At 40.9% G+C, this 11518-nt stretch overlaps 1 protein-coding gene across 1 annotated transcript in view; it reads right to left on the reverse strand.

Moving 5' to 3' along the window:
- LOC141904383 (adhesion G protein-coupled receptor L3-like) overlaps positions 1 to 9483 on the reverse strand; it is a 28661-nt gene extending 19178 nt beyond the window's left edge. The window contains exons 1-3 of the mRNA XM_074792968.1: positions 9447 to 9483; positions 3586 to 3915; positions 291 to 353 (exon numbers count right to left, since the gene is read on the reverse strand). Coding sequence (XP_074649069.1) covers positions 291 to 353; positions 3586 to 3915; positions 9447 to 9483 — 430 coding nt within the window. The remainder of the gene's footprint in view (positions 1 to 290; positions 354 to 3585; positions 3916 to 9446) is intronic.
- Between the last annotated feature and the right edge of the window lie 2035 nt (positions 9484 to 11518).

Raw genomic sequence — 11518 nt, forward strand, 5'->3', positions numbered from 1 at the left:
ACGCAGGGAAAATGATCACGCCGGTTGATATAAGGCTAAAAATGATACCTTGTTTCCCCTTTTTGCTGAGCTTAAAAGTTGACCCGGCCAGCTGCCTTTCTACCATGGATACATATTTTAATCATGATCAAGCTAACTAGAACAGACCCGACAACTATAGAAATGAACTGATAACAAATTTTATTGCGGTTTTCAAAAATGACCCACCGACTAGGACAAACGTGATATCATTTTTTAGCCTAATTTCCCACGACTTTAAGAGGAATTCTTTTCTAAAATCGATAACTTACCAATAACATAACTACAATGTTTATCACACGTTAGGGCAGCTTCATTTTGTTCGAAACATTGGTCTGGAAATAAATCGGAAAAACATATATTCATCAATTTCGTGAAATCAAACTAGGTGTTCATTCGTATAAGGAAAATAAAATAATGAATCTCGTATTACAAAAATATACCATTTCTTTTTGCGGATATGAGAAAAAAGACACATGAAACTATGATGGAAAATGTCGCCCGGAAATTAACTGCATTTTTTTATCAGAATAAAAACAATTCGCCCACTTTTAAGGGTTTTAGACCATCATCGTCGTCGTCGTCGTCGTCGTCGTCGTCGTCGTCGTCGTCGTCGTCGTCGTCGTCGTCGTCGTCGTCGTCGTCGTCGTCGTCGTCGTCGTCGTCGTCGTCGTCGTCGTCGTCGTCGTCGTCGTCGTCGTCGTCGTCGTCGTCGTCGTCGTCGTCGTCGTCGTCGTCGTCGTCGTCGTCGTCGTCGTCGTCGTCGTCGTCGTCGTCGTCGTCGTCGTCGTCGTCGTCGTCGTCGTCGTCGTCGTCGTCGTCGTCGTCGTCGTCGTCGTCGTCGTCGTCGTCGTCGTCGTCGTCGTCGTCGTCGTCGTCGTCGTCGTCGTCGTCGTCGTCGTCGTCATCGTCATCATCATCATCATCCAAATGAACCTCTAGAGCGTTGATATAAGAAAGTTTGGGGTAGATTTCTAAGGGGTTTCGCTATAGCATGATACTCGTTTTCTCCCTGGTCCTTCCGTGCCCCTCCTCTCATTTTATCGATCCTCATCTCCTCCATTTCTCTCCCTCTCCTCCCAGCTAATCGCCCCTCTCTCGCCTCATATCGCATCTCTCTCTCTCTCTCTCCCCCTCCCATCTCATCTTCTCTGTCTCTACAAGTCGACTAAGTCATTTTTCGACTCCATGTTGGCGTAAGCCTCATTTGGTGAAGATCAAAAGGAATGAGAAACTCGAAGAGATCTTTTTTTTATCTATCGAGAAAAACTATTCTGACTGTGATAGCTGCAGCATATAGCAACTGAGCTTTACACAGTCATTGGGGAGAGGGAAGGAGGGAGGGAGGGGGAGCGAGGGAGGGAGGGAGCGAGGAAGGGAGGGAGCGAGGGAGGGAGGGAGCGAGGGAGCGAGCAATTACAGGATTCTACTCATAACTGATCGCGCTCCGGGAATATAATGTCTATACGGCTACTGACGTGTTTCGGAAAGGTCAGTTATTTTCAGAACGAGAGATAAAACCAAACAGGCGCCGATAAATATAATCCGTAATCGATGAAATTGTTCTGAATAATGAACCATAACAACAGATGATAGTTTAGAGACAAATAGGGTTGAGTCACAGATCTGTCAATCAAATCAGACTTCAATCGTCCTGTCACACACGGCGACGACGTTATAGCCAATCGAAACGTCTCATCTTTTTTCTAAATTCTTTGAAATTGAGAAGTTTCCCCTTTGCATTTCTAAATTTGTTAATAGTGGTTGTTATATAATCATAGCGTTCTATTGTGGATATTCGACCTTTTTTAAATGCATTGGCCTAATCGAGAGTATCAAGATTAACATGCGTCATGAACTGAATTGACACCAGTCAAAGAAACTAGCTTCTGAACCCATTTTCATACAGTTTTTAGTAATTTCGATTGGTCGAATTCAAATTCAGGGTAAAAATCAAATCTAGCAGCCCATGGCCGGGGTTGGAAGGTCAGGGATACGTCGAGTTGTGCGGAATGGACTATTCTGTTGGTCCTCGCGAGATTTCTGGTTCGAATCAAGATCGAAAACCAATTCTGAAAATGCGCATAGTTGTAGATTGGTTTTTGCTGACAACCTCAATATTAGTGAATGAGATCAAATATTGATCTTCCCCCATTCTCCTCGCTGCTCTCTCCTCTCTCTTCTCTCAATGCGATTATAGCTTTTCGTTCATTTCTCGGCGCTGTTTTTGACGTCATTTGACAAGAATCTTATACACTGCATCGACCCAACAGTACATTCAACTCAGTCGATTCAGTAATTATAGGTTATTTTAGGTTACCATTAAAAAACAATTATAGGTTATTATGGTAATCATTAGAAAATATCCATATCTTGTTTGGAAATAGAATATATTTTTGGTAGATCTGAAACACACTATACTCCGTGATGAATATAATGAAAGAGAATGGGGTATTGGCAACGCTACTGTGGCAAGCGGAATTCCACCATAATCCGCCAGGTGTCGCTAGTGTACAATAGGACGTCGACGCTGGATTTCTTCTCAAACTCAATCAAAATCTAACAATAACTTCTCAAATTCTATGGAGGATGTATGAAAATCGTGGCACATATGAACTCTAAAGACTAATCAGAGAGTTAGTGTCGATGCGTGATTTGCCCAATTTTCGGATTGGAAGACCGAAAATTGATATCAAAGTTACTAGAAAATGAACTAATTTTGATCGAGTGCGTCCGATATCTCAGTGGCGCCATCTGCCGCGATAGCTGGTGTGCCGGTTCCCAAATAGAATACCATAAAATTCCAAAGTTCGAAGGTTTATTGCAACCACAAAGTTTTAGCCGTTTCCTAAGAGCCATCATCAGGCGAAGCGTCAATACCCCCCCCCCCCTCTCCTCCCCTCCAGCTATACCCCTTCACCCTTACAACCAGAAATATTGGAAGTTCCAACACATTCAGAACGTGTTTTTATTCTCAGTGAAAATTAAATTGTTCATTTCATTAACGGTGGCAGAGATTTCTGTGCCTAATGATGATTACTGCAGTTGAGGTGATTTAACAGAAACCATTAACACCGGCAGCAGCAGCAGCAGCAGCAGCAGCAGCAGCAGCAGCAGCAGCAGCAGCAGCAGCAGCAGCAGCAGCAGCAGCAGCAGCAGCAGCAGCAGCAGCAGCAGCAGCAGCAGCAGCAGCAGCAGCAGCAGCAGCAGCAGCAGCAGCAGCAGCAGCAGCAGCAGCAGCAGCAGCAGCAGCAGCAGCAGCAGCAGCACTGAGTAAGAATCATACCTTTACACCCGCATCAATAACCCTGGTAACGCGCTGTCTGCGCCGTGGTGTGTACGTAAGACTAATTTTTAAAAATTTATGTTTATATCCGACGAGCGGTACGACGGGGGTGTTAAACAGCTTAGGTAGGACACATTCGTGGCAGGTACGTGACAGGTACCATGACAATGACAGGTACAACGCGAACCATGACCGCACCATGACAGTTACTATAATGTACCGTCACTGTTTTTTTTTCATTTGATTAGAAATAAACATCACGTTTACGTTAAGATACGAACCTTTGAATATGCCGGATGGCCAGCGCATCTTTAAAGCTCCGCGGGTTCCCTCGCGGAAATGGGCCCACTGTACAACATTACCGCAATACGTGAATTTACAATCTTCAGATAACTGTTTAACTTCAGTCGGCGTTTTTACGTAATTCCAAATATTCACGTGAGATAAATCGCCGACAAACGCGTAGTCGGTGTTAAACAATTTTGTATCGTCAGATTTCGATGATTGTCCTAAAACTAAACTGCCGCGAGCTGGAATGATTTTTCGCCTGGCGTTTTTGAGAACTCCACTCGCCGTGCTGACTCCATTTAAATACATCTCCCATCGTCCATCTGTGCAAATAGAGAAGAAACATTAACCGTCATTTCTTATATCGATTGAAAATCACTTGAAACCTTGACATCTAATGCGAAACCATCTGACGGAGAATCTAAAATATATTTGGTGCCAGGAAATTCCGAGATCGTTCGGGAATCGAACCCGGATCAAAATAATCACATTTAATCTGTTTATACAGAGTTTGTAACAATGTTATGCCATAATAGGGTACTGTGGCAATCGAGGATTCCACGTATGGCAGGCGAGGATCCACCAGGTTCGCTCGTAGATAGTTGGTCGTCCGCGTTCGAATTCTTCCAAATTTCAATTAAAACCGAGTGAACCTTTTCTTATGAATCAATTATCAATGAAAACTATACCGATATCTGGGTATGGATATGAATTTATTGTGTATTTGGTGGTTGCTGTGATAATATATGGATTCGGAAATCTAAAAGTTCAGTTCAAAGTTCATTGGAAATGAAATAATTTTGACCACGTAAGACCGAGTGCCCGTCACGCCATCTGGTGGGATAGCTAATGTTACGGGTTCTCCATTCTTTTTTCAAAGTGATGCATACAAATAGTAACCCTATAATTTCATTTCTTTGTCAGCGATGTGTCGGCACAGCACAAGTTTTAGAAAAAACCTGTTCAATCAATCGATGATAGACCGCAACAAATAACTCGGTAAATTCCCGATAGACTCGATTCTGTTGTCTAACTGTCTGAGTGGTGAGTTGTGATTAACTCAGTGTGGAATTGTTTTACTCGATTGTGACAGTCAGAATGATAAATTAGTTCTATTTATCTGAAACGGAGTTTAATTATTTGTATTGAATTGACACTTTCGTCTGGATCGACTTCATTTGGGTTGGATGTAAGAAAAAAAGCAACTCGTGATAAATACAAGTTTGATATTGAACGCTTGATTGAAATTTTTTAATCCAGTTGTTTCAGTCGAAGATTGCCGATTCCTAGGGGATATTCTGACCTGGTAAATCACCCCCCCCCCTTCACAGTTTGGGGTCTTGTGATTTGTGAAATGCCGAAGTGTATCTTGGAACTTATAGTAACATTCCACTCCGAGTTGGTTTCAAATACAAAATAAATACCGAGAGGGAGTTTGAGAAATACAGATGACTTTTACTTTGCTCGGTAAAGTCTAGACCGCTAAGATCATATCCGAGTTGGAGTCAAATACATAATATATATACGAGATTATGAAATCCGGTAAAGTATTTACAGCAAAGCAATCGTTTGTTGTTGTTGGAAGAGCACACGTGACACACGCGCGCGCGCTCCCACTCAAATTGAACAATCTATAATGGAGGTTACTATAATGAGCCGTCAATAGACAATGTTTTATTTATGATAATCGATAATCAATAGATTTGTAGGTGGTTGAAGTTTAAATATCAAATCAATTCTGTAAGGAATCTATAGTACTGTAGACCTACAACATGTCGTTGAATGTTATTGCAGTAACGGTATACAAATTTGACCGAAACTATAAACGTATTTAAACCGATGAAGTGGGCTAGATCTTAACAGTAGTTTGAGTTTGCCCAGCATGTCAAGTACATAGTTTGATGATCGAATGTTAATTAGTGTAGGACTACATCCCATGTTACAACTGCAGCATATTGACATCGATCGCATAAATACTTCCCTGCTCAAAGTTATTTTCCATGGGTTAATGATAATACCGGAGAACTGCAAAAATGTCAAATCGTGTCTAGAGACAATCCCATCCTACTTCCCTCCCGGCTGATGGTAGGTATATGCAGTGAAGTGTCTTGAAATACTCCCGTGAAGAGGTTGGATATTTCTCTTATGTAACATACTTTACTAATGAAGCCAATACGTGTGTATGAGTTGAGCGAGAGGCAGGCGACTTTAATTATAGACAGAATTTTTAACATTGATCGCAAATTTATGAATAACACTTCATTACCTATACACCGACTAGAGCTACACGCTTCAAGCCACACCGCCCCCTTTCCCTGTGATGATGCCGGGGAGTTTTTTTTTCAAACTCAAAGCTTGGCCACCAATTAGAAGTTACATTATTGAATCTACTTATCGATAATCAGGGCAAAATCGAAAACTTAATTCGCTTCTTGCAATAACTTGATAACCTGAACTGACCCAGTTTCACGGTTCTGGGGTTAGTTGCTCAGAAAGTTGATTTCAGGTAACATGTGGAAAACTTGATAAAATCAAAATCAAAACGGGCTACCGGCGCTATTGTAATATTTATACATCTATTATCCATTACACATTTTTATTATCTGATGGTCAAATTTATCCAACTTTTGAGCAGCCGACCCAGAATTGTCGAAAATGTCCGTTAGAATTCGACTTAAGAGTTTATTGATTGAGATTTAAAAAGAAAAATTCTTGAAAAACCAATGTAATTCTTGCTCTGGAATAACTCTAATTCAAAACTGTGAAACTGGGTCCGGAGTTCAGAGAAAACTCAAACTCACAACTGCGAAATCGGCTCCGGAGTTAAACTCTAATCACAACTGCGCAATTGGGTACTGTTTCGTTTATTTTCCCAATCTAGCCGCGCTGTGGCTGATGCTGGTAAGATCGCGTGAATTGAACGCGGTAGTCGCGGTACTGCTGTGTGTCGTGCATACAGAAATGAGACACGTCTAATGAATGTTCCTTTATTCTACAGTTTTCTCAGTTAATCCTGAGCAATTTTTCAGAATCTCGTGACGTCTCAAAAGCAAACAGAGAACGGAGTCGTTTAATCGAAATTAATGAACTCGCCGTCATTTGAGTGTAATTGTAATACGACGGCGGTGACGCTTTTATCTGAGCTGTAGATATATTTAGATGGAATAGATTTAATCATTTTTAACGCAGAAGGCTGCGCGCCAGTCATAGCGTGTCACCGAGGTTTTACCGAGGATCTTCTGCGGTTCTTCGTTATCTGCCCCGTATCATAGAAACAATTCGTTTCGATTTCTTCGTTATCAACATTATTTCGATATTATTCATATTCATATTCATAAATCATAGTATTTTCATATAGTATCATTAGTATAGCTTTTATTTAGACACCGATCCTTAAAATCTAAGAGATAAGGCTAAACAATGATACCCTATGCTTCTCCTTATCGACCGGGTCATTCTATTCGCAATAAAATTTGCAATTTCTATAGCTGCCGGGTCTGTTTGGTTGGCTCATGGTTTCAAATAAAAGTAATGTGTGTAGATAGGTGGTCTGCCCGGTCAATCAAGAAAAAGAGAAACAATGTATCATTGTTAGCCTCAGTCGTCGCATTATCGTAGTCATCTCTATTCTAGTCTCAATTTGTATTCCTAATTCAATTTACTAGGCGTAGACTTAACCAAGTTCGACTGCAAATTTTAGAAATTCGATTCACTAAACATGAGAAATGTGCCTTATTTTTTCTCAAAACGATCATAATCATTTTAACCGGATTTGACCGCTGCATCAAATATGTACAGTGGAACTCATTATAACGACTTCGGATACAGCGCTTTATCGGTTATTAAACAAATCTAGATTTTTGTCCCACATATGATTATTTTAATAGTTGCACAAGGGTGGGAATTTTGAACAGGCGGGGTCCAAAAAGTCTGAGACCTACACGAAATCGGTACGTGAACGCAAGCACTGTAAACGCAACGTCCTGGAGGGGGTTTGGGGTCCCAAGAAAATGTTAAAAAATAAAATATTTTCTAGGCATCTAGAATGATTCTAGAACAAAATGATCAGCAATAGTTCATTCAATGATTACTCCAAGATGTAACCTTCTTAAGCCAGGTTGTGAAAAGGTTATCTTGGCAAAATAGGGGGAGGGGGTCGGGCCGCTCGGACCCCTGGAACCGCCCCTGTAGCATATTGGATATAACGGTCTGTTAGTTATAACGAACATAATTTCTAGTCCCCTAAAGTTCGTTGTAACGAGGTTCCACTGTATACAGAATGTTCTGTGCGCGTGCGGTGTCTACAAAATGTTTTCAGACCCTTCGTGTTTGTGAGTAACGGGAGTCGAGTTGATAATGAATAACTTTTTTTTACTCTCCTCAATGAATAGTGTATTGCGTGTGTCTCTTGTGTGTTGTTGTAACAGTAATTAACCGGCGCTAGTAAAATATACCTGTAATATTGATATCTAGTATTACTACTCGGAAAAAATATTACATATCGGTTTACGCTAGAACGCGAACGACTAACTGGTTCTCACCTTAACACTACATTACGGACATACTATATGAAAAATGATGTATGTTTTTGATGACGATGCCAATATTTTAGCAAACTCAAACTTACTTGGGCTCTCCCACTGAGCTGCGTATCAGGCAAATAAACAGTTTTTCAAAAAATATGTATGTATTTAAGTAACATTTCAAGTAGTGTATATTATAAAGAAGAGTACCAATACCGTATAAGCGACAAAGGCTATTAGTTCGATGTATTTCATTTGACTATGCATCTTAGATTTGCCCAGCCCATATCCAACTGGAAATTTTGTTGGGTATCTTATGAATTCTAAATAAAATCCGTGCGCAACGACACACCAATTATAATGTATCGTAGAAATAACTTCGATGCGTTTATCAACGGCTCAGAGACTTAAAGCAAGGCTTCAAATTTTACGTAATCGGATTTAGGATATTCCTACAAATTCCTATGAGTCTCAAAATGGAATAATTCAACCGTTTGATGACTAAGCGTCGAGTAAAGGTGAGAAGGTTGGGGTAGGGACGGGGATAGAAACCTGCCGAGCAGTTAATATGATAAAATGTTTATACGCAGACGGCTAAATGACGGTTTTCATGCGGCGGCAGTTTTTATCACAATTCCGGTGGCGGTGTACCGATGATAAAGTGGTCCGCGCGGTCGTGTGTGGTGTTTATCTGAGGGAGGGGGGTGATTCAGGGGAGGGGGAGTGTTACGCACGATGATTGATAGTCCTCCTACCGTGCGCATTATTGAGTTATAGTTTCGAATAAAGAATCGATTGAAATTCGCTGATTGAACAAATGAATTTAATCAGAATATTTGAAGCTTCTGCTGAACGAAGCTCTGTCGGTAAACCAGGTTGTACGAATGAGAGTAAACCGGATTCTACTGAGTAGTACTAATCTGTCCAGGACCGGCCAGTAACGGGCTCTACCGATCGCGAACGAGTCACCGTCTAGGGTACTGAGTTCGAACCCCGAGTCCTAGCCCATCCCGAGCCTAGGTTTCAGTTAATGAAGGCGTTTTAACAACACTTAATTTCCTTCATAATTGTTGTATATATTTCATCTATATTCTTTTTTCCTTTAATGTTTAAATGTTTACGTGTAATAGCTCTTTGTTTCTTTTCAGTTTGTCTGTGTCTAATGCGTTAATTGTTGTTTGTCTCACTGTCATGTCACTGCTCGTCACCTTTGTTTTTGTATCATGTTCAATGTCTCCACCGTGTCTCGTATCTCAATGTATATAAATAGTTTGTGTGTAAAAATAAATCAGTTCCAGTTTTGGTATTCCAAGCTGTTAGTTAAGTCTCACTCTCTTCGCTTTGTTCCGGATTTCCGACGTCGACCATTCTTCGAGAATAGGACCGAAAATAGCTTTGCTTAAGCGTCTCAAATACATTCAAGTGAACACCAGACCTTAACCTGCAATCAGTCCCAGAACCAAAACACCCGCGGGTGCGTTATAATGGGGAACCGGCGACGCTATTACGAAAAGCGAAATTCCATCATTTTCCGCCAGGTTCGCTAGTGTACAATACGACGTCAACACTGAATTTCTTCTGAAACTCAATTTTAATGCAACAATAGTTCCCCAAATCATATGCAAGAAGTTACGAAAATCGTGGAACTCTAAAGACTAATCAGAGATTATTTCGATGCTTGATTTGCCTAATCCTTTGATTGGAAGACAGAAAATTGGGAACAAAGTTACTTGAAAATGAACTAATCTTCATCGATGTGAATTCTTTGTTTTTTGGAAATTTGAAATGAAATCTAATTACACTCATCACCTCAACGAGAGGTATACAGAGGGACATCAAGAAGTATTTACAATTGTAAAACATAACGTTAAATATAAAATAAGCAATAAAATTTGACAGAGAAAAGGGAACACAACAGCTGTACACAGAATATATGTTATATACGATTGTAGGAAAAAATGGCCAAGGAAAAATATGTAATCTGATAACTCAGTGGTGCCATCTGACGGGATAGCTGGTGTACCGATACCAAATTTTAATGAACTGTACGGTCTAACGGAGGTCTATATCGCATAATGACGTATTCCACGGTAAAGTTTAGCGCTCGGTTACGCGAGATATCGACAATTCGAGTTCTGGAATTTCTCGTTTGATGGCGCTAGTCAGGACCGGAAATCGAAACTTAAATCCGCCATATTCTAGTTCATTTGCAATAAAAATCTCACGCTTCAAGCTTTAAGAAAGCGATATTTTACTTACTTTAACGTTACCACGTGTAGTCCTTTTAATACGATATCCTCACAATGTGTTGGATACGATCAAATCTCAACTCACGATTTGACATGGTGACACTCCCAGCATACGTCATCACACGACCGACCTCCACTAGACAGTGCCACTGGCCGATTGCGTTACGTCAATAAATGGGCTCATAGTTCCCGGGTGCGGACACAGACCTATAAACAGGATGTCTCAAATGCGGACACTAACCCGGACTATAAACAGGACGCTTTCAACGCCGGTACAGACCCGGACTCGTCTAAACATCTTCTGAAATTCATATTCTGCGGTAACCATGGTAACGCACCGCTTACACGTACGAGGATTATTAATTTACTTAACGATTTTTGAAGTGAAGAAAATCGACCGAACAGAAAGTGATCCGCTGTCGGAGCGCGCAGACGGTAGCCCCGGTGATTATAACGTTATCAATGATGCGACGCGATCATTTTTATCGAACCACAAACCATCTCTTACAAACAGCAGATTACAATAAACACCGGCACCCCCGTTCCAGTAGCAGCGAGGAGGATTCGGGGTTTATTCGTAGAATGATGAAATGTAATAGTTTACGCTATTGTGATGATGGCGGTGGATCGTTAGAGGATTATGATCAGACACGCGCCGTTCCGCGCACAGCATAACTGATTCTATCAGATCTCAGCTATAGCGCAGAGCTGGGTGTCGGCAACATTCCCATAAAACAGTCGTCAAACATCGCAATAATCTTGGCCCCAGTCGCTGCACAGATCAGGACCGACGTGTTTCGCTAATCTGTTGAATTAAGATTTAGCTCCGGAGTCGAGGAAACATTAGAATGAACTATAAAAACTGGATTCTGAGTTACAGATTCCCTAGAGCTGAAATTAGTTCATTTCCTATATTTCCTCAGCATTTACAATAAACCACACTTTGAATGTGTGTTTTGTGTCACATCGATTGTGTTTGGTTACATTCTGGAGCCGGTATCTCGTGTCAACTAGTGGAGAATCCATCAGGTGAATGCTTAACAAAAAGCGCAATGAAATTCGAAACTTTTTAAATTCTAATTCGATGGTTTGCAAAGAAGCAATGGTTTGGATGATATTCTACTGAAATACCAATACAATTCCCATTTGGCGAC

This window comes from Tubulanus polymorphus, chromosome 4 (genome assembly GCF_964204645.1).
Source record: "Tubulanus polymorphus chromosome 4, tnTubPoly1.2, whole genome shotgun sequence".
Classification (NCBI taxonomy): domain Eukaryota; kingdom Metazoa; phylum Nemertea; class Palaeonemertea; order Tubulaniformes; family Tubulanidae; genus Tubulanus; species Tubulanus polymorphus.